General features: G+C 39.9%; 3 protein-coding genes across 7 annotated transcripts; 2 read left to right on the top strand and 1 right to left on the bottom strand.

Moving 5' to 3' along the window:
- Window positions 1–12: 12 nt before the first annotated feature.
- On the bottom strand, window positions 13–1,855 carry LOC136179245 (uncharacterized). The gene is made up of 5 exons (XM_065955000.1): window positions 1,661–1,855; window positions 937–1,082; window positions 733–846; window positions 432–626; window positions 13–236 (listed from the first exon to the last, which is right to left on the bottom strand). The coding sequence occupies exons 2-5, from the start codon at window positions 1,043–1,045 to the stop codon at window positions 13–15; spliced, it is 642 nt and encodes a 213-aa protein (XP_065811072.1). The 5' UTR covers window positions 1,046–1,082; window positions 1,661–1,855.
- A 337-nt stretch (window positions 1,856–2,192) lies between these two features.
- cxxc1b (CXXC finger protein 1b) lies at window positions 2,193–7,612 on the top strand. The gene is made up of 14 exons (XM_020633860.3): window positions 2,193–2,352; window positions 2,998–3,110; window positions 3,211–3,311; window positions 3,428–3,600; window positions 3,852–4,007; window positions 4,259–4,393; window positions 4,786–4,893; window positions 4,988–5,166; window positions 5,360–5,567; window positions 6,207–6,317; window positions 6,408–6,457; window positions 6,537–6,633; window positions 6,781–6,933; window positions 7,239–7,612. The coding sequence occupies exons 1-14, from the start codon at window positions 2,350–2,352 to the stop codon at window positions 7,383–7,385; spliced, it is 1,734 nt and encodes a 577-aa protein (XP_020489516.2). The 5' UTR covers window positions 2,193–2,349; the 3' UTR covers window positions 7,386–7,612.
- A 1,064-nt stretch (window positions 7,613–8,676) lies between these two features.
- mbd1b (methyl-CpG binding domain protein 1b) lies at window positions 8,677–22,882 on the top strand. 5 transcript variants are annotated; one of them, XM_065954991.1, is made up of 17 exons: window positions 8,677–8,774; window positions 9,665–10,350; window positions 10,904–11,044; window positions 11,559–11,700; window positions 11,791–12,080; window positions 12,229–12,311; window positions 12,438–12,478; window positions 12,802–12,942; window positions 13,034–13,150; window positions 13,954–13,974; window positions 14,075–14,167; window positions 15,727–15,888; window positions 16,023–16,196; window positions 16,412–16,489; window positions 16,581–16,664; window positions 20,244–20,375; window positions 20,469–22,882. In XM_065954991.1, exons 2-17 carry the CDS (start codon window positions 9,830–9,832, stop codon window positions 20,940–20,942), a joined length of 2,694 nt encoding a protein of 897 aa, XP_065811063.1. In that variant the 5' UTR covers window positions 8,677–8,774; window positions 9,665–9,829; the 3' UTR covers window positions 20,943–22,882. The 5 variants fall into 5 exon arrangements, with proteins under 5 accessions (XP_065811063.1, XP_065811066.1, XP_065811065.1 ...); XM_065954992.1 differs by lacking the exon at window positions 8,677–8,774 and adding an exon at window positions 8,830–9,028 and having other exon boundaries at window positions 16,584–16,664; XM_065954990.1 differs by lacking the exon at window positions 8,677–8,774 and adding an exon at window positions 8,831–9,028.
- Window positions 22,883–23,533: the final 651 nt, after the last annotated feature.

The following is a 23,533-nucleotide window of genomic DNA, read 5'->3' as shown; positions in this document are numbered from 1 at the left end:
TGGTGTGGTCTTTTACTGGCAGCCAGCATCAGTGGTAAAGCATTTGAGAGATTTCCATAGCAAGGTCCAGACACTCTGTAGCCTGGAGGCAGATATCGCAGACAGGACATTCACACTGGCAGCAGTGGACGCCCAGACATCCACAGTGGCCGGTGATGTCCAGAATAGGCTGAAGGGTGGAGGGCTCGCAGCCGCACAGGTATGAGCAGAGAGTCCAAACACACTCATTACACCCCCTCATCATGGAAAGTAAACAGTCAAGAGGGTGACAGAAGAGGCAGGCCAGAAGGATAGCAGTACAAAGGTCTCATGAAAGGAATGATAGTGACAAAGACAAGAGGCGAGGAGACAGAAGAAAGATTCAAGTCAAGGAAACAAGTATTTCAGAAACTAGAGATCAATAATTACTACACAAAAGTTTTTGCCTTTACCGTCATCGTCTGGCTCAGTGTAGACAGTCATTGTTTTGAGGCTTTCCTGACCCCTGTTGATGAATCTGACCGACTCACTACCGTCATAGACTGTGCAGTCCTCCACAGAAGGTGGCAGCGGGGCACTTGGAGGCTTTGGTTGGTCTTTCTCCACGGAGCATGGACTGATGATGGATTCTGGTCCAGTCACTCCGCCTTATTGGTTATCATGCGAGGTAGTTTCGTAAAATGCAGTCAGATAATCTTTATAACAACTTCATCAAGTAGAAATAGCCGTTTAGATATAATTTTTATCAATTACCTGTTGTTTTTTTTGGGATTACATCCACAAAGATGACTGTTGAGGATACTTTGGTGTCATCAGTGGTGGTCTGGGAGGTCTTCTCTGAAAAAGTAGTTACTTGTGTCAAAGATTCTGTAAGAATAAAAAAAACAATGAAGTTATCAGTTTCTAAATAAACTACAACTCAATACTCACAATACACCTTGTAGTCTGGGAACATACCTGTTTGACCTGGGATGGAGTCGTCAGGTTTAACAAGTGAGTCCTGGAGAATTTGCTCATTGTCAATTCTGTGCTTCTTTTCATTTGTGTCTGTCCACTTGACCTCCATTGTGGTATCCACTTGTAGGTGCTACTTGCTTGGTTATCTTGGATAAGTAAAAAAAAAAAAAAAAAAAGATAATAAAAAAAACAACAAGGGTAGGACAGGAGAAAGATTAAAGTCAACCTGGACCTGTAAATCTGAAAGAAAATGATGTAACTTTGTAGCAAGATCATTACGAATAAAATCTTGGAAATAATTTATCTTTAACAATTAAGATATACAATGATACATGAAATGGATTTCAGTCTCTGTAGACACCACAAGCCCAGACTCAGGTCTGTAGGTAAGGTTTTGTGGCTTTCAGTGATGAGTGGACATCTTGGAAATGGCAGAGAAGTTAATCTATTATTAATCACCATTTTAGAAACATTTACAATGTAGATGGAATGCGCATCATGGATAACCTGACAGCTTTGAGGAAGATGTTGGATTTGCTATGCTTCAATAATTCATTTTTTTTCCACTAACATCAACCTCATGTGACACATTGCTCTTTGGGGATAGAAATGGAAAACACTTTTAGTGCTGCTATTTGAAGAATATGTCAAATAATTGTCTAGCTCTTATGATACATGTTACTAGCCTATGTCACAAGTTTGAAAGCAAATATATTTTACTTACCTTTATTTATTTCAAAGTGGGTGAACCAGTATCCAGTTTTCCTATACATCCACCAGTGACTGTGAGCTGTAAGCACTGGAGGTGAAACTGCATCATAAAGGCTCTTTTACAGCACCCCCTTTATGTGAGTCACAGTGTGTGTGTGTGTGTGTGTGTGTGTGTGTGTGTGTGTGTGTGTGTGTGTGTGTGTGTGTGTGTGTGTGTGTGTGTGTGTGTGTGTGTGTGTGTCCAATAAACAACAGAATGTAATGTTTTGATCCACTGTAAATGATATAAGTACAGAGATAGTGACAGGAACAGCTGTTTTTGCCCTACACCTATAACATTGTTTTTTTTAATGGGAGTAAAGTATATAATGATGCAAGAAATTTAAATGGTCTTTATAAATAATAGTTTTTGAGTGGCGCTTCCTTTCTTCATAAAAACAGAATTCACTCTTGACAGGTGGCGACATCGCATTGCAATGTTGTTGCCGTACCACAGAAGAAGAAAACTGACCAATAAGCGATGATGTTTTCAACGAGTAGTACCGAGTTCAGCCGAGTTCAGCCGACTGCAAACGAAGTGTCCGTCAAATGTAAACGCTAAACATAACGCCAGCTTTTCAGGTTTATATTTTTCTGTTGTATTTTTTTATTTGCATCGGCATTTCAACTTAAGTGCTGTACACGACTGGTCTGATCCCAAAAATGGTAAGTTTCCGGAAAATAACATGTTCTGTTAGCTCACAGCGTCAACTGAAGATGTTAGTTGGCGGATGCTAACTAGCTACCATGTAAGCTAACTTTAGCGCATAACATTTCAGTAGGTTTGGATAAAACTTTTAAAGCCACTTTTTAAGGCACGGTGTTTGCCTTTCAATGCCATGAACGTCGACTCGCTTAGCAACTCGTTACATTTAGCGTAGGAGGTTTAACTGTAGGTGTTTTAACACATCATAACATGCTTCAGGTCAGTGCAGGCTAATCGTGTAAACAGGATAGCATTTCACACCAGCCAAGAAATTGTGCATCATGGTAAAAAAATAAAAGTGCAGTTTCACTTCCTTGGTTAACATGAGTTATGAAAATCTTTTTGTACAGAAACATGCTATACACTGGACCCCCACTGTGATAAAACATGTTCAAAGTAACACTTAATGTAGGAGTAGGGAAGGAGAGAAGTGTACTTCAGTATGTTTGATAGTTCACTACACTGTTATGGGTGTCTTTAAATTCAGATACTAAGCACACTATACTACAACTGAAAGACTCTAAATGTTAAATGATAGGCTGCACTGTACAAACGAACATGTCAACAACACCCATTCATATTTTGATGCATATTGTACTTTTCAGGACAGTGAAATGTCTGACATTGATCATTTTCCTGGGCCTGAGAGCAGTATGGAGGGAGAGAATGCACCAGTGTACTGTATCTGCAGAAAGCCGGACATCAGCTGCTTCATGATGTAAATTAATAACAACAATATATATTTTTTCATATCCTTATTATTGTTAATAAATCCAACTGTGGTCAACTTGATTTTCATATGCTTTCTTGATTTACAGTGGCTGCGATAACTGCAATGAGTGGTTTCATGGCCACTGCATTGACATCACAGAGAAGTCAGCAAAGGCAATACGAGAATGGTACTGCATGAGATGCAGAGGTGATTAAATATAATTATTTATTTTGCATCAGTATTTAAACAAGCCATGTTTAACATCAAATATATTTAAAATTAAAATAAACAGCATATCATTGTGCTTTTCTCACTGTCACCAGATAAAAACTCCTCACTGGAAATAAAGTATAGATCAAAGAAAAACCGGGACAAGGAAGCCGAGCCTGACAGAACTGAGAGAATTGAAAGATCTGAAAGGTCTGAAAGATCTGAAAGATCGTACAGCACCCCGAGTACTCCGGACTATAAGAGTGAAAGGCGCCGTGGATCTAAAGTAAGTGTCTTTGATCTAGGTCACTGCCAATACACATGGTGTACTGCAAGGCAAATAAAACATACATGTATGTAAAACACACATTTTATAACCTCACTTTCATTTCCACAATTTTCAGCCATAATTTTTACTTTCATACCTCTGATCTTTTGCTGTCTTCAGACTTCAAAATGTAAACAATACTGAACCGCCCCCATTTTCAAGCTCTAAGGATGCATTGACTGTTATTGTACATTGTTTAATTCTCTCAGGTGAAGCGTTCAGTCCGCATGTGTGGGGAATGTGAGCCCTGCAGAAGGACTGAGGACTGTGCGCAGTGTGACTTCTGCAAAGACATGAAGAAGTTTGGAGGCCCAAACAAAATCCGACAGAAGTGCAGGTTTAGGCAATGTGAGGTTCGAGCCAGGGTAAGGTTATAAAATACTTCTTGAACAATTTTTTACACGTCTGCCTTGTTTCTCTTTGATGCTTTCCATTTTTAAAGTCAGTGCATTTAAACTAATACAATGATCATTTACTAGAACGTTCCTCTCAGTTCTGAAGCATTAAGAGTTTTTCAACCCTTAAAGTGATCAGCACTACCTCATCTCTAAATATTTGTGCAATCCCTTGTGATTACTTTGGAAAAGACCAACCTGCTGCTTTTTGTTTTGTACAGAAAATGCTGCGTGTGAAGGATGAGGAGCTCTCTATGCAAGAAAGAAGAGACAACCGCAGACGCTATTCAGAGGACTACGACAGTGAGGCAGATCTCTACCAACAGTACAGGGCAGCAGGACATAAGAACAACATGGTAGCTAAAATTTGACTCCATATTGCTATGAATAAACATCTTTTCTGTTACTCTAGAAAGAAAAATTAGACTTTATTGTCCCTAAGGAAAATTAGTTTTGCAGCCAGGTAAAACCATTAAACACATGCGTTTGCACACAGACTCTGTACGAAGATAATTAAAATACATGAATACATCAGCTGACAAAAGCCGAGAGCATTTTTCTTCAAAAACAGTCATTATAACCACTGACAAGTATCAGTATTGATCATGACACTCTTTCAGCCACAGAATTGCAGTTAGAAATGACTAGCTTCAAGGTCTGAGTGACTCATTTTCTTCTTGTCTTTGTCCTTTGGCAAATCTTCATCCTCTGTATGTTGAGTTTTTTTTTCTGCTCTCCCCTCCTCCAGGCATGGGGTAGTGATGAAGATGATGAGCCCCCCTTTAGTCCTGTCATGCGCAAGAAAGCTATAAAAGTGAAGCACGTCAAGAGACGGGAAAAGAAGTTTGACAAAAAAGTAAGTGCTGCCAGGTGTTAACATGATGATGAGTAGTAACATGGTCGAGTAACGTCCTGTCTCCTGACGCGTGACTTTGATTCCAACTTTTTAGAAGGAGTCACGACGCCACAAACAGAAGCAGAAGCATAAAGACAAAACCAGAAGCAATGAGAAGAGCGAACTGCGGGATAACACAGGGCAGCGTCAGTGTCTGGGGCCAAGCTGTGTGGAAGCAGCAAGACCAAACTCCAAATACTGCTCTGAGGACTGTGGCATGAAGTTAGCTGCCAAGTAAGAACTTTTTCTTATCTTTTTTTTCCCTTTACATGGACCACATGACAGTACTACTGCGCCATCTGGTGCTAGATTACATACATGTTAATTCAAAGGTTGAACTTATTGGATTACTTTTGTATGCTTTATATAAATGTAACCGTTTTTTTTTTAGTTTGGAATTTATAAATGTGTGCATTTCAATCCACAGCCGGATCTATGAGATCCTCCCTCAGCGTATCCAGCAGTGGCAGCAGAGTCCCTGCATTGCTGAGGAGCATGGCAAGAAGCAACTGGAGCGCATCCGAAAGGAACAGCAGAACGCCCGACTGCGCCTCACCGACATGGAGCGCCGCTTTCATGAACTTGAAGGCATCATTGCCAAGGCCAAGCAGCAGGCGGTTCAGCAGGATGAGGAGGTTAGCTAGCCTCACTAACATTATGACGCCTTGTTCTTTCTATTACATAACTTGGTCCTCTTAAACGCTTTATATGCAATTTTTCACACTTAAATGTAATAGAAATCAAGTATATCCTCTGAAAATAACTCTGAGTAATGACTGTCTACAATGGGTGTAACACCCGAGTCCCACTGTCTGTGATGCTTTCAGAGTTTTCAGAGTCATATCTTCAGTTTGTTTACATTGCGGGATGGCCGGCTGACTCCTCCCCTCTTGTATAAAAGTTGTTTAATTGAGGGACTAGAGAAAAGAAGAATAACATACTGTACTCACTGCTTAACTGTGTTTCTAGATCACGCTCATTTCGGGTAAATTTACATGCAGTGTGAAGATACGAGCATAATAAAGATCGCTAGCATTAGCATGCTAACACAACAATGCACCGCAAGCTGTTTTGGTTTCATGCTGGTGCTCAAGGGCTACATCTGCTGGATCAAAAATTCGCATATAAAGCCTTTAATGTTTGTAACCTTGGGATCCTGTAAAATGTACAGTCTGCTTGAAAATATCAGACACAGGCATTCTCTGTTAATTTAAGGCTACTAAAGAAGAACACATGAAACATTTGATCACAAAATGCTTTGGTTATGCTTGCAGGTGAATGAAGGTGATAGCGAGGACACCGACCTGCAGATTTTCTGCGTGTCTTGTAGCCATCCCATCAACCCAAAAGTGGCCCTGAGACATATGGAAAGGTGTTATGCAAAGGTAATCATTTGAAATAGTTGTTTCTCCTCCGAAGAACAGATACAAAAGCATACAGGCTAACTTCTCTTTTCCCCAATCATTCTCTTACAGTACGAGAGTCAGACGTCCTTTGGTTCCATGTACCCTACAAGAATAGAAGGGTAGGGAAAAAGACTAAGGCAAAGTTTTGAGTCCTCTTCCCTCATTCTGTTGTTTTCCTAACGCTTTCTCTTCCCACAGGGCAACCAGACTCTTTTGCGACGTGTACAATCCGCAAAGCAAAACATATTGTAAGAGGCTTCAGGTTTTGTGTCCAGAACACTCCAGAGATCCTAAGGTCAGTGTGTGAACGCCACAGTCCCGTGTAAAGCTTCTAACTAAACAAAAAAAACGTAAAATATATAGATAGTGTTAACCTACTACACATGAAGCAGTGTTTGTAGGGATCGTTTTTTCATTTGTTTTTCTTTGGTCTGGGGACTAGATCTCAGTGGACGAGGTGTGCGGATGTCCTCTGGTGAAGAATGTGTTTGAGCTGACTGGAGATTACTGCAGGGTCCCCAAAAGGAAATGCAACAAACATTACAACTGGGAAAAGCTTAGGAGAGCAGAAGTGGACTTGGAGCGAGTCAGAGTTGTAAGTGAAACATGCTTAAGTTAAAGAAAATACTTCTCATTTAAATTCTTTAGGTTTTTATTTTTGACAGAATCCCACAGAATCTTCTGTTTAATGAAATGTGTCTATACAAACGGATACTAAGGGAGTTTTTATAAAACGTGCATGTCTTCTACTTGTAATTGAATGTTTTCAAAGACAACATCTTTTGGTCCTTGACCTTCAATGAGCAAAGTTGATTATCATCACATTTTTCTGATGTTAAACACATTAAAGGTCGAGTAAGAACAATCCTTCAGCAGTATTTTTCTGATCTTTTCCCACAGTGGTACAAGCTGGACGAGCTCTTTGAACAGGAGCGTAATGTCAGGACTGCAATGACCAACAGAGCAGGTCTGCTCGCTCTGATGCTGCATCAAACTATTCAGCACGACCCCTTGACGACCGATCTCCGTAGTAACAAGGACAGGTAGCAGAACTTGATCTGTGGATCTGTGTATATATCATACCTTTAAACTTGTACAACAATAACTACCACTTGGATGAAACTGATTTTATAACTAGATAACTATTTTAAAATCTTTGTATGAGTATAAAATTTAAGATGTTATGTATATATATTTCCCTGACAAGTAGATGAACTGCTAATTAAATCAGCTGTTTTTCATATTATTGCCCTGAATAAAATACTGAAACATTCTCCACTTTGTGTGTATGTGAATGATTTATCTCTTGTGTTGCTTGATTTTTAAGTTTTAACTTTACCTTTTATTTGTACTTATTCAGAAGTTAATTTCAACCTTTTGACGTCTTTAGACTGAATAATGCACAACAGAACGATGCTGTGTGATGGTGCATTCAGGTCTTTAAACTGATGTCTGTTTTGGGCTTGTACAGATTTCTTAAACTTGAATTATCTGTCTATGGTAAATGGACTTGAGCTTACATAGCCCTGTTCTACTCAAAGGACTTTCACATTGCATGTCTCACCTACACATTCACATGATGATCGCTATGTAGTGAGACCATCAGAAGTAATCCCATTCATTGGACATGTTGCTGCAGGAGCTGGGGATCAAACCCCCGACCTTCCGGGTGAGAGACGACAACTCTACCAACTGAGCCCCAGCTGCCCTACACCTGTTCTAGAAAAGACTAATGAATAGGCTCCTATCTAACGTGAAAAACCTAAACTTACTCTGTATTTGGTAACATTTTTATTTTTATTTTGTAACTCTAATATGCTCTAATATGATGCAGCGACTCACCATTAAGAGCTTTGTAGGTGAGGAGTAAGATTTTAAATTATATTCTAGCTTTTATGGGGAGCCAGTGAAGAAAAGAAGCTCATATAGGAGAGATGTGTTTATTTTTTTATTTTTGGTCAGACCCTAACATTTATTGTCTATGGTCAGAATCCTTACTGCAGCATTACGGAGCAGCTGAAGAGTCTATGATGGCAGTTTTATCATCAGAAAAATTGCTACATCCCAAACTAGGGCAAACGAAAGGACTTATTTTTTCTGCACAATTTATGGGGCAGGATGTCTATTTACATTGATAGACTATTATTTATCATTATTTTTTAAGATGTTCGTGCTGTACTGTGACACACTGATACCTCCACTGTCAAGACAAACACAGCGTAATCTACCTCGAGTGGATTTCTTCCCAACCCGTGAAGGCAGCACATCTTAATGACAACATGAAGCGTAGTATCAAAGAGGTAGGAAGTGGGCTGAGATGATTAAAATCACTCCCTTCCGCCTTCGCCTCCCAAACTCTAAATGCTGATTGGACAAGGTATCTTGTGTACAAATATCTAATTTTAACGTCCAGCCTTGGCAGAATAATTGCATGACGTGAGTATATGTGGACTACTGTTTGAAAATCACCTGAAATACAACAGGGGGACTGTGTTTGAGTGGTTGAATGTAAACCCTCAGCCCCCTCTGGAGGCGGGTTCACAGGCTGGGCCACACAGCTCTGCACCGCTTTCTGTCAGTGTTAGCTATATGCGTGGTAATTCACTAGCTACGTGGGCTCTTCCTCTTAAAGTGAAGTGGGGATTGTTGTGACAAGAGTGCCAAGCATCTCATGACAAATTAACTTACAGGTGTGTTTTTTCCTCTCTATATATATATTGTTTTAACAGATTGCGATACACCGCTTTCAACTTGCTGTTGCTAAATGTGGCTAACATTCACATTAGTGTAGCTAGTCGTGGCTAACTGATTCACTTCAGCTGTTTCATTCAGCTTTCACTCTTCACCAACACAACGCACTCGTTGCTGAATTCGCATTGCTTGTTATGTCGCATAACTGAACAGCATGTGATGAAAAAAAAAATATAGGTAGTCACAGCAGCGTGTCGGAACTTACAGCAGCCCGTGTTAGCTTGTGATGCTAACGCTTGTGTTTGCGGCTAGCGTTTGCTGATGAGCGTTTCTAAGCTAATTTACCACGGATGAGCCGCAGCTACGACAAGCACATTATAGCTGAGACACAAGTTGAGACACGTCGTCCCCCTCAGTTAGTTTGAGGTGTGATTCATTTTGGATTATGTGCTGACATTTTGTGAGTATCTGTCGGCGCATTGTCATCAGGTAGCGGTGTTTATAAGACGTGTGTTTGTGTGGCTGGTTGTCTTAAGATAAGATTTGTTACTGTAACACAAGTAGCCCTCAGCAGTGGACCCACTACGTTTAAAACCTCTGTTGTTAAACAATATTATCTTTCCCCCCCCCCCCAGGCTCTGTCATGAAAAGCTGAAACCATACAGGCCAACTTCATGTGTCTACGTCCATTGACCCTTTGTAAAACATCTTACTGACATGCAGGAGTACCTGTAGTGTGTAGTTAATTGGTCACCAGGAAACTAAACTTTGGACCAATTGTTGTCAAAAAGAGAGCATCAATGAATGAGGAACCACTGGAGAGCCCTGTCCCTGACAGAGAGCCTGGACTGAAGGATGCGGGACAAAACCCAGAGAAGAAGAGCATTGCAGAAAACACCTGTGAGGCAGCGCTTGCCCCTGAGTCCTTGGAAGATGCGGGACAAAACCCAGAGAAGAGCGATGCAGAAAACACTTCTGAGGCAGCTACTGCCCCGGAGTCCTTGAAAGATGCGGGACGAAACCCAGAAAAGAAGAGCAATGCAGAAAACATTTCAGAGGCAGCACCTGCCCCGGAGTCCTCCGCTTGTTTAGACTTATCCGAGCCAAAGAAAAAGCCCACCTCAGATACAGCAGAGGAAATCTCAGGAGAGACAAAGGAGGACGCTAAATCTACAGCTGGTGAGCCTCCTGTTGACTGGTTTGAACCACTTGAGGACGATGATGAAGCCAATAGCGATGGCGAGCTGGAAAGCCTGGCAGGAGAAAGTGAAAGAAGTGAAGTCATGGCGAGCGGAGAGAAGACTGTTAAAAAAATGTACAAGTAAGTTGAATGATTTGCTTTACAAACCGTGGTGTTAGAAGAGTGCTATTTCAACATGTCACATAAGATGTTTTCATCAATGACCTCTCTGGTGTGTACTCTCAAAATGAGAAGCATTATCTTTGGATTTTCATGGGCAAGCTTCAGAGCTGCATCAATATCTTTTGCAGACAGAAGGGGGGTTTCATATGTGCTAAGTGGACTTCATTTTTTCTTTTACTGAAAGTGGCTGCTTATTTAAATAAAGGGGGTCCAGTGTAGGAAAAGGTAGGTTTGCATGAAGAATGTAGAGCACTATTATATCTGAATTTCTCTTAAAGTGTGCAGCGTGATACACAGAGAAATCCCAGGGTTCTTGACTGACTTCAAATTGGTTCTCAGCACTATTGAAAGATGAGCTCAAATGAGTCTCTAAAAGCAACTTAATATTTATGGATAAGAACACAGTATACTTGGAGCTATTCATTTTTTCACATGTAACTTCAGGTGCAGTAAGTTTCTCCCAACTGGTGGGAAGATTTTTTTAATGGTTTTCTTCCCCCTTTTATTTCAGGATTCATTTACCCCGCCGCAAGCGATCGCATCCTGATGAAGGATGGTCTGAATGGCCGATGCTCGGAGAGGGCTGGAAGCGGAAAGAAGTGGTTCGACGCTCTGGTAGTAGCATTGGACAGAAGGATGTATATTATTTAAGGTAAGTAAAGGGTAGTTAATGTATTCAAATATTTAACATTATGTTTTCTTTTTTAAATTCAAGAGGCAAAACCTTAGCAAAATGTTTTTTTTTTTAAATTTTTTTTATTTTTTTTAGCAATTGCACATTTTGTTGTTTTAGGGCTGACAACATCAACCCAACATATTGTTTCTTACAGTGGTGTTTGTGGTTTATAAATAATGATGTTGTTTAAAGCATAATATTCCTAATCTTTTAATGGTGATGTTTGCTGCTCTTTTCTCTTTAAATAGTGTCAGTCTTTTGAATTTTGAACTAGTTGGACACAGTGATGGAATTTACATAACCAGTCATTGTTGCTGCTGTTTGGCTGTAACAGTTCATGGACTTAACTATCAAAAGTTAGTTTCATGAGTGATTGTAAGTTACAGCCCTTATAAATTAGTAGAAATAATGAATACGCTCAGTATATAATAGCTTTTAGGAATTATTTAACTTCATGGCAAATCATGTTTTTGTGTTTTGTTTTCTTAAGTCCACGGGGAGATCGAGTAAGAAGCAGAGTGGAACTGACTACTGTGTTGGTGGGTCAGCTTGACCTGTCGAACTTCGACTACAAGTCAGGAAAGTTTTATGATGGTGAAGCAGCACCTGTAAGAGTTCGTCAAAGAGCCAAGGTAGTGACCTCATTTTACCACTTTAAACTTAAAACATGGAGAAGGATATGCCTAAAGGTTGATTTTTCTTCTCCCTGTCTTATCCATTAGAGAAAGGTCCGAGAGCGCTCCTCTTCAGAATCCAGCTTGGTTGACAAAAGGGAGGGGGCTGACACCCCGGACTCCTACCACAGGCTCACCCCCAGTCTAGTGCCCAAAAATCTCCACGTCACACCCAACCAGACGAGCGTCTCTTCACAGAGTGTATCACTAACTACAGCCAAAGTCGCTTACAGAGATCCAGTTGAAGTTAAAATTAAACTCCCTCCCCCCTCGTCATCATCCAAACCACTGAAACTCCCATCCATAAATGGGGAAATTGGGTCTGAAGAAAACACACTGTGAGTCCTTTACTTGAGTTAATTTCAGTCATATGACCCCATAAAATCTGTAAGGACCTTGAGTTATCTCCATGTAATCCAAAGAGTTTGTTTGTAGTGAATTGTTGCTAAATACAGATGGACTGAGCATAATTATCCTCTCCTGCAGGGTCTGTGCCAGATGTGGTATTTCCTTCACAGGCACATGGTATGACAAACAAAGGAAGAGGCCCTTCTGTCCCACCTGTTGGGGTATGTCCATTGATAAGGGGGCAATATCACCATGCTAAGAAGAATAACGTGGAAAAATCATGTAAAGAGATGACATGAGGTCGAATTGATGACTTTCTTACAGTTTTCTACCCTTTTTTTCTGCAGCATCGAAAACCATAGAGCATCCAATGATCCGTTTCCGAAAGGTAAAACAATGTCACCTCTCTTAATATGCGTTCCCTCTGTGAACCTTTCAGCCACACCGTATTTAAACCCTCGATTCCTTAATTCCACCTTACGTTTAAGTTTTTTCTATGAGAAGGTGACACATTATGAACCACCTGCAGCTATTCATAACATTTCTCCAGGTGTTTGTTTTTGTGCCTCTAGCATGTAGAAAAGATGAGAAATGATATTAACAACACCCAGAAAAAAAAGTCCTGTAAGTTTTGCCTTCATATGTTTATGACAGGCAGGGATAAATATATGAACACAGTCTTTTTTCTTGTCTTCCTTCTGTCACCTGTAGTGGATTCCTTGTGGACAGTGTGTCGGATGCCACAACACAGTCAACTGTGGGCAGTGTGCCAACTGCAAGCATGGGCTGCAGAGCCCCGAGTCTCGGAGACGTTTGTGCCGGAAACGTAAATGTATATGTCCTTTTCGCAAGGTAAGCTGTTAGGTACACAGAAGTTATTTTGATGCTTCTTGTTTTTTGTTTTTTTTTCGATGTTATTTACATTTTCTGCACAATCCATCAGGGGCCTGGAGGTGGAGGTGGAGGTGGAGGTGGAGGTGGAAATGTCAGTGGGAGCTTGCTGTCGCAGAGGTCTTATGATGACTTTCCTGAAACATTTGATGACAGCATGAGTTTCCAGGTAATGTGCCTGTGTTCACTGGGGGGGGGGGGGTCAAAGGTCTCAAAGTGCTGTCCTCATGAGCTTTTCTTTAGATTTCAGGAAGAACATCTAAAATTCCCATCACTGCGTTTCAATAAACATGATATTTTAGTTAAAAAATAGAAACACTTGGTTGTAAAGTCAATATTGATGGTACATTGTGTTAATTAAAGCACACATTTAAATCAAATGGCTATTCTATAGGCCACAGGTTATTTTGTATTACTTGTACATTTTGATACTAGAGATCATTAAATTAATGAATATTGAAAAGAACCACGTCTTTGACAGAACCACAGATCTTCAGTAATATGTATTCAAAGCTGGTGCAAGAGAGAGAGACAGCACAGTCTAATTCAGGCAGGGTTCAGGAGTTGGACTGCATTTTTCTTATGGTTGTTTAAACCTGAAAAGAAAAAATCCCGCACACTACTCTTGCTAAGATTCACTAATTTATAAGAAAAATCACAACGTTTCGGTCCCTCTGAACCTTTGTCAAGTGTGTGGGTTATTAGAATTTAAACCAAGAAATAAAAAATAACCCAATATTGGGGGCTTAGGGCTTCTATTTTTTGTTGCCATGGTTATGAAACAGTTTGATATTTACTAGTATCAGAGTTTAAAGTATTGTTACAACCATATTCCCTAGTGTTTTTAACTTTTACTAGTTTACATTCTGATTCTTATTTACACTGTGCCAAGTGTTGATGGACTTAATTGTCCCAAAGTGTGGAAGTTGGGACATATTTTGTAACATATTTTGTTTTTATTTTGTTTCACAGAGTGAAGTTACAGACTCTCAGGTTAGTGATTTAAGATCAAATCATATCTTCATTCATAATCCTCAATATTATTGCGACCCTTTTTTCCCCCATACTCACTGAAAATGTTTTGATCACACAGCACCCGAGTCTGAAAAGCAGCGACACAGAGAACTTCTCGGTCAATGTGGACGTCGATGATGATGATGACATGTCAACAGATGACGATGATGATGTGAGTTTTTTTCTTTTCTTTCCTCATCCTGTAGACGGGGAGACAATATTATCCAATGAGACAATGAATCAAGCACAACTTAGTTTGTAACAGTAACTTTCTACATGGATAGTTGCGAGGGAGAGATGTCTGATTTCTCCTTCATAAAAGAAGTTAAGCAAACAAAAAAGCAAAACTTCTCTCACCAAGTCTGTAAAGCCATGTCTGTACTCTGCTCTTTGTCTGCATGCTCAGTGTCTTTGTAGTTCTGTCAGATGTTGGCTGATTACTCAGTTTCAGATCATTTACTGCACTGGCACACTGGAAGCAGGCCTCTGGTTTTTATCAGGGATAAAAGATTCATGATGACTTTTAGAGGTGCAGTTACTCATACTGAACTTGACTCCCATCTGAGTGACCTTAGACTTCACGAATCTCAATTAAAGAAGCTAAGAAATGCAACTTAATGAGCAAGTTCTGTGCTACTGTGATTTTAAGAGCACCAGTTAAAACCTCACATGATGGCAACATCGTACACATTGTTTCCATCTTCAGTGTGCCTTGAGGGATGTTGAAGATAAGTTAGGCCTGAGCAGAATGATCCACTAGGAACCATGCACAATAGCATACTGGATCAATTTGTACCCGACTGGATCCGGACAATCACTCGCATCTTGCAAAATGAGCAACAATGAAATCACAAGATCTCGTCTGCTGCAGTAATCAGACTCTGGAACCACAGCTTCTCTCCGCCCACTGCAAACACTGGGCATGATGGGAAATACCCAGCTGTTGCCTGATCAATAGCAAGTTGAAATTTTATAAGACAAGACTTGATAATAACACAATTTATTAATATTAGAACAGTTTAAAGGAAGCAGAAGGAGATTTGATAAAAATACTGCTAAATAGAAACTGACCGACTAATCAGTCAGCCGATAATATCGTCCGATATTAGAATATCCAGTGACTATCGACATTACGAGATTTATTCACCAGTCAAATGGCATTTCATTTGAGTTTCATTGTATTACACCGGCAGTTCTCTTTCACCAGCAGAGTGTGCTATATGGATTACAACAAGCATCATCACTCTCCAGAGTGTCAAAATGATGCATGTACATGCCCAGTTACTTTCCAGTGGAGTGACCATCTTCTCTTGTCTTTTCCAAAAGTGTATTTGAGAGATGTGTAAATGAATATCTCTCTCTACAGATTTCATTGATCTAAGAAAAATATTGGCCAATATATCGGTTATCGGATTTTTTGTCTCCCCCAATTTCGGTATCGGCTCGGAAAAAGAAAAAATTGGTCGGTCCTTCTGCTAACACATGAACAGGGCAGGGTTGGCATGAGATGTAGTATTTGTTGACAGGGGCAGGAAGTTTTTCAAACTTGCTTTGAACTGTTTTTTAGGTACTGTCGCTGTTGCACAGTGAAGGATTTGTTTTGTATAGGGTTTTGAGATTCAATTAAACAAGTATTTTGTTTATAGAAAATGCCTCTTCTTACAAAGTCAACAGACATTTTATATAATCAATTACACTTGTAAAGAATTCTGCAACAATTCTTGTTTTCAGTGGCATAAGAAGCGAAAGCGGCGGTCCTGTGGAGAATGTAAAGCCTGTCTCTGCAGGAAAGACTGCGGCACGTGTGATTTCTGCATAGACAAACCTAAGTTTGGAGGCAGCAACAAGAAGAGGCAGAAGTGTAGACTGCGTCAGTGTCAGAGGCAGGCAATGGTGAGACACAACACCAATTTGAAATGAATTTGTTTTTTTTCTTACAGTAAAGTCATTTCCCCTCGTGGGATTGGTATAGGAAGTTCTTCTTCTCCTAAAGATGTTATGGTGTGTCTTTAAATATTTCTGTACAGAGACACTTGCTGCCTTTCCAGATGGGGCAGGGTGACTTTGGGGCTGATGGCACGATGCTGCCTGGCAGGCCTAGACCTCACTACACATACAGTCGAAAGTCAAGTTTCAAGAAAGGCAAAGGACCACAACTCGGTTATGATTTATCTGATGACGATGATGACAGCTTCCAATCAGTAAGTTCCAGCAGCTTTGAGGGCCTAAACTTTGTGCTAGTAGACGTTCTTTTCATATCCCTGCACACGACACATCAACACACCAATCCTTCTGTTGATCTTACTCTGGTTATGTTTGAGGTCTTTTACCTGCTTTTTGTTAAGTGTCACAACATAAATTTTTTTATGAATTGGCCCCATACAAATAAAGATCGATTGATGTTTCACTGTTGTAGATGAGCTGGAGCTCTGAGCCTGCCAGTAGCAAACACTCATACGAACAGAATTTGAGAAACAACCATTCATCTATGCAGGTTTGAAAATAGATCAGCAATCAACATGCATATGTCACTAATGCTTTTCATGGATGAACCTTAACTGCATCTTCACTTTGTTTTAAATCAGCAGTTGAACTATTTAGAGGTTGGACAGCGGAATGGACTGCCTGACAGAATCCCTCACATCAGCAACCACAACAACTCTGGACTGGTAAGTTACAATTTTGATTCTCTTTTTTTTTTGCTAAATTATAATTTTGTCCTTCTGGCCGAAAAGTGTGTTGACATTCAGTGATTGGTTCTGGTGAATCTACTTGTTTAAGGGTCTTGCTTAAGGGTGGGAGGGGTACTTAGAGGAACGTTACTTTTTTCTGGCTCTTGCTAAACCGCACTAAACCCATCGTATCATTCGCCATCATGGCGTCCTCTTTGCACCTTCATTCAAAGGCACTGTCCCTTCACCTAAACATCTACTGCAGCGCTGTCCTGTGGTCTGTGGCTCAGTGTGATATGTCTAGGTTGAGTTCCAACATGATATGACAATTGAATTTATGAGTTCATGGTTTAGCAATCAGTACCTCTGATTTTTTGTTTTAAATCAGACTTTTTAAAAAATTTTCATTATGTTTTATTATCGGTTAGATCAGTGGTTCTCAAACTTTTTAGACTGCGTACCACCTCCGAAAATATTTGGCTCTAATAAGGGCTAGGGCACTTTTCTAACTCCACACAACACTGACATTTACCCAAATCAAAAAAAAGTGCAGCACAATAAAAATGACGACTTTATACCAACAACCTGTTTGAGAATATTTAATCTCCAGTGTTTCCCACTGATAGACGATACCTGGGCCCAAGTATATTTCCGACCTGTTCTAATGAAATTTTTCATTTATTCATAAAATTGCTGTGGGGGAGAGAGAGAGAGCGAGCGCGCGAGAGAGTGCAGGCTCCGTGCAAACAGAGTCGCTGTATTATCTATCTTATATGTATAAGTCACTGCGTTCAACAAAGCAAAACTGCCTTTTTAAAAAAAAATCCCTCTCGACTCCTGCAGAGTGTTAAGACAGCAAAAGAGAGCAGAATCACATCAGCTTCAGAGCAAGACAGAGAGAGAGAGAGAGAGTGAGCGACTGTCCGTACATGCATCAAAAACTGAAGCTTCTTCTGGCTCCGTTATGTACAGCTGCTTGCCACCGATTGTGTGCTGAACTCCAATAAATAACAGAATATCTGTTAATGTAGGCCTACAGCTGCTTGCTGTTGTTTCAGTACTGAAATATAAAAACGTGAGGCGTACTCCTGTTGTTGTTTACGTCTGTGCGCACGCGAGCAAAAATTGAGCAGATTAAAGTTGTTTGTTGCAGAAACTAGATTAATTTAGAGGGGAAACACATTTCATATAAATACAACTCAATAGATACAAGACAGATAAGATAAGAGTATGACAAAAATAAAAAGTGTCGTTTTATGCTGAAGAGGTTTTTTTTTTATATTGTGGAGATTTATTTGCGTACCACCATAGTTTGAGAACCACTGTGTAGGATTATGTTTTATGCTTCAAAAGGCAGCAACAGTTTAAGTGAAAAAGCCAACTAGATATTTTCCACAATGCTTCCAATTCAAAGGAAGAGAAAGACTTTTTATTTATTATTTGATAACTTCCTTTCTGTTTAGCAGCAATAAATAATGTATTAAATTTATAAAGACTGTTCATAGTAGGGGTGCAGAAATGCAAATTTTTTTCTAATCGATTACTCTTCCCATTGTTAAAGCGAGTACTCGTGTAATCGTTTTGTAGTTCTTTTTTTTTCTCTGATTCTTTTCCCTCACGGGAGGCCCGCCCCCAACTATGACGCGATGCCGACTGTATCTATTGATTAATTTGAATCTTCGGGATTTTAATAATTGTTAGTAAGGGCACGGTCATACTGGCCATCCGTACCGTGCCAAAGCACGCTTCAACCCTAAAGTCCAGTTCGTTTGACCAGTGTGACCGCTCTGTATCGTGCTCAGGCACGGTACACTTCCTTGGCTTTGGCACACTTTGGAGAGGTGTGCTTCGGCACGGTACACTTCATGCACGCAGGTAAACAACGCTGACAGCCTTCATTATGGAGAAATCCAGAGTTTCATGTCTGTATCTGATTAACATGACACAATATAAGCCACGAAGTAGCTGTCATGTTCTCTGTTGCTCTCCGATGTGCGGGCGTCCGCACGGACTCACGCACGTACTCGCGCGCGGACTCGGCCGCACATCTATTTTTTATTTATTTATTTATTGCTGTGTCTGATTAAAATGGCTTAAAATAAGCTGTAAAGTAGCTGTCATGTTCTGTGTTTTTGTCTGATGTGCGGACGCGGACTCGACTGCGCGTCTCTTTTTCTCTCTCTCTCTCGTCCGCCTGTTTGTAAACTGAGCACGCTTCATAATAACATAATGCGTGCATGTGTTGTATTTCGACGTTATGTACAAGAGGTAATTGTGCTTAGGCACAAATAGTCCTGTGTAGAGTGACCGCGGGCCGGGCCGGGCCGGGCCGGCCAGCGTGGGAATGGCGCAGCGAGGGCGCAATCGTGCTTGGGTACAGCACGGTACAGATGACCAGTGTGCCTGCGCCTAAGATGCCTTTGTATTAACATTCAAATATGACATTTCTTACATCAACAGACAGCAAACCTCAAATAAAAATTCACACAGACGTGTTATGACCGTTTTAACACTTTATTATAATTAAGAGCAGTGAGTGTGGCGAGCGGACGAGCAGACATCAATGCGCACTCATCGCACGTTGAAGCTGTTTTGACAGCAACATTCTGTTAACAAAGACTACAGTCTGCAGTGTAGAGCACACTTTACTCTGGTAAATGAAGTTACAATAGAACAGGTGAACGATTTAAGTGTGTCTGTTTCATCTTTCTCCTCTGTGTGTGATGACACACTCGCTCAATCTCGCTCGTCCGTCCGCTATGAGCTATTTCTCCCTATAAGATTGTTCCATTTTGTAGTTATTAAAAGAATAATCATCTAAAATTCCAAAATATAGGAACACATCTAGTTATACTGCTCTGTCCTGGATGATCAAACGTCTTTAGACGAGAGAAGAAGGTTTAGCGGGGTAAAGCGGTAATCGCGAAGTGAAAGTCCTTCTTTTTCTGTGGACTACAAAGACAATTTGAACTGAACTTTCATAGATCATATTGCATATTTTGTTTGTTTGGGACTTTTTGTTCATTGTGAATTCATAGGGGGGTTAATTAAAGGGATAATTTTGTTGGGGTAGCAGCGTATGGATCAACAACGGACACGTTTCAGTACAGAGCCTTTATCAGCGCTTTGTTTGTCATCTGTTTTCTTTTTGCGCTCGTGCTCCTTTTTTTCTGTTTTGAATTAGGCTGATCCTAGAACCCACAATGCAACAAGAAACATTTACAAAAATGTGGACTTCAAAACGATTATCGATTACATTGTTTTTGTAACCGATTATTATTTAATGAACGAGTACTCGGTTGCACCCCTAGTTCATAGGTTTATAAAGTTGTGAAATTCAATCAAAATAATTGTGATAATCGAGAAATTGTTTTTCAAGGTTTATTTTGTGGCTTTTTTGCCTTTATTTTAGATATAGGACAGTGGATTGAGTCAGACATTGGAGAAAGAGAGAGTGGGAAATGACAAGCGGGAAAGAGCCACAGGTTTGATTTGAACCCGGGCCGCCTGCTTAGAGGACTGCAGCCTGTAGGCACGTCTAATTAATAGTTCTTGACCTTACTTTTATCAATTCAGGTCCCAGTAAACAGATGGGACAGAGAGGAACGCCCTGCAGGCAGACATGGTCAGAAACATGGTGACCACGACGATGATGATGATGAAGAAGAAGAAGAAGAAGAAGAGGAAGAAGAAGAAGACTTTCCCATGGTGAATTTCATGTTAAGATGTTTCATATTAGTCGTCTTGATTGATGAGGCAAACTCTTTTGTGTAATTATTTCCATCCTGTACGTCTTTGCAGATCACACAGATCTGCAGCCTGGCTGATAATACGGCTGGGAGTGGTGCAGACATGGAAAACCAGCTAATGAAACTCTTACACTCTCTGCGCACCTCTGTACTGCCCATCCTATGGTCCGCCATAATGGTGGAGGGCCCGCAGCTTCAGCTCATCCAGTGTTCTAAACAATCGAGCATGACAGACACCATGGTGCTGATCGACCCAGACTTCTGTTATCAGGTAACTGTCCAAAAGCAGCCACTGCTCCCCACCCACCCGCTCTACGACTGCTACCCAACACACTTATCCTCGCTGACTGAAGTGGTCAATCTGCTTTTGCGCCTCGAGCAGTACGTTGTGTGCCGAGGACTGCCCCCCAAAGATCCATCATCCAATAAGGACCCACTTATACTGGAGCGGGCATCAACATGTGACTTTTTAGTGAAAAAGAATGTGAGCATCTGTGCTAACTGCAGAACACTGCAAGGACTTTAATGTCAACTGAGGCAGAATAAAGTCTGTGAAGACAGTGTAGACCACTGCCTCTTCACCTGCTGATAATACAAAAAACATTTTACAGATTGACAACGTACCTCTGGACTGTAATAGTATGATTTGAACATTTGAAGAATCACCAAAGGCATTCCAGGTGCTGTGGCATTTTATTTGTTTTCTAATGTCTTCTGTTATGCTGGTTTGAGGCTTTTCTTAATGACTGTTACGTCAGACTTTGGTCAGTGTGATGGGTAGATCTTGAATCCATCAGACTACTGAATCATGATTGTGCTTTTGATTATTTCACACTCTAACTTGAGGAATTTATAACCCTCACCCCTCAGGGTTACAACACTTTTATTTTTGACTTTGCTCTCACAGCCAGAAATGAAACTTAAATTGTACAAATGAAAAATGTCCACACTGTTTTCATGCTTATGTGTTCCATATCTGTTGGAGTTCACCAGCAGACCTATGTTACCTATGTTTTTGGGAAGAAAAACACATTTTCATTTTTTTGACCTCTTCCATTTGATAGTAAATCATTTTTTTCTGATCCGTTTTGAGCAGTTGCTTTGTCAGTGAACTCATGATGAAAAAAAAAACCATTCAGTTAATTGTTCAGATATTATGTTACAACACTGTCAAAAACATCATGTTTAATCTTCCAAGTGTTTGTGTATGTCCAGTAAAAGGTACTGAGATATGAAATCCGTTTCATCAAATATATAAGTGTAAGCTTTTTGCATAATGCAAAAGATTTATTGACAAAACAATCGGTTAAAAGATCCCACATGTTGATTATAAAATATCTAGTTCACCCAAGTTACTGAGCTGCAACAACTGAGAACACTTAATATCATGTGCAGGATCTGGCTGCACCAGGAGACGATGTTCAGACAACAACTGTTGCTTGAACAGTTGCAGCTGTCCGTCAGAGGGGTCAAAGAGAAAGCCACCATTAAAGCAACCTCAAGATGTCTGAGGTAGTGATTGCCTCACAGGTGTAAAAGCATTTTAATGACAGTTCTCTGGTTGGACGGGCTTAAAACAAGCAATGTTACTGTCCTTTGGTTAAGACACCTCTGCTCTCCAGCATTTATTGTAAGACTCAAGTCTCAAAATTGAAGTCTGTAGTAATTAAGATCAGTTTGATGTGAAAACTTTATCCCACATTATCAGCATAAAAGCTTCATTTAAAAAAAAAACATTAAATAGGCCGGAAATGTTTTTTTTTAATTTTTTATATAAAGATAATCAACAATTTACCACTTATAAATAAAGCTCAACAAATCCTCCAATAGACGGTGTTTTTTTCTGGAGAAATCCAAAATGGATGAGACATTTGGTACACTTTGACAAATTCAAAAACACATTTTTGCGACGCAAGCTGGTTCGAAAAGGCACTTTCACTGTCTGACGTATGTTGAAATATGGAGATCAGAGTTCACAGATTGTTTTGTGTGTGCTTGTAATGTGTTTTCACTCAAACAGATGGTGTATCCAAAGCTCAAACTACAAATATGACGCTGTGCTCATGATGCTGTCATGTGTTTGAAGCCACCATAATATGATGGTTCGTGTTTAAACATTGTCTTCAAAACCCCTTTAAACGAGTTTGGTTGAATTGTAAAAATATTTAAAACGTTCTCCCCTCCTTATTTCCAGTGGGATGTTTCTGGAGAAACTAATGGACTCTTAACAATGTGAAAGTGTATGCATTCTTCTCACACAGTTCATCCGATTTATTTTTTCTATCTTGTTTTCCTCAAGTAATTGTGCTGGACCTGAAATGTTTTGGATCAGCTAATTATCCCGGATGATAACATTAGTTATTTAGACTTTAAATTAAAACATATTTAAAGAGTCAGAAAGAAAGTTTTCTCATTTCCTGTCTTTATCTTTTACAAGGCAATGTGCAAATAAAGTGTTTTTTCTGACTTGTTTTTTTTTAAAGTATACATATTATTATTGATCTGATCAATTGGTTTAGTCACATCCTGATTGTAGAATATGTGTGTACTGTTCAGTCAAAGCCATAGTACCACTTGTGTCACCTGATAGCTCATTCTCCTCTGTGTTTGTGCCTATGAGCTGATGGAGTTATTGACTTGGCAATCTGAGGTTGCACTGACTGTCAGGGTTGTTAGCGTAATTGATTGAATTACTGTTTTTATAACATTAGGCATCGTTTCAGGGGGAACCACAGCTAATGCCTTTAAATGAAACCAGGCCTGTATGTTATATTGATGAGTTCAGTGTTCAAAGTAAAGCATCTCTGAAAAGACCAATAGATTTACATTTATTTATGGTGTTAACAATGGTTAGCATTCTCATAAAAAAAAAAACCTTTTTCTGCTTCATTTTAATATTGTTATATATTTAATGTAATCTGAATTCAACACTGTTTGCAAACAAGAGAATAGTGAAAATGTTTTTATGATTTTGGATGTTATTTTTTACCTTCTCATGAGAAGGCGTTGTATTTCCTTTCTTAGGCCCTGCACACTGAAACTGTTTTTGAATTTGCCTTGACAATATTATTTGATTAGAACAAGGGAGAAAGGGACACTCGGAGCAATACTAACATA

This window comes from Labrus bergylta, chromosome 5 (genome assembly GCF_963930695.1).
Source record: "Labrus bergylta chromosome 5, fLabBer1.1, whole genome shotgun sequence".
Lineage (NCBI taxonomy): Eukaryota > Metazoa > Chordata > Actinopteri > Labriformes > Labridae > Labrus > Labrus bergylta.
The sequence above is the reverse complement of the archived record's forward strand: the minus strand, read 5'-3'. Positions and strand labels throughout refer to the sequence as shown.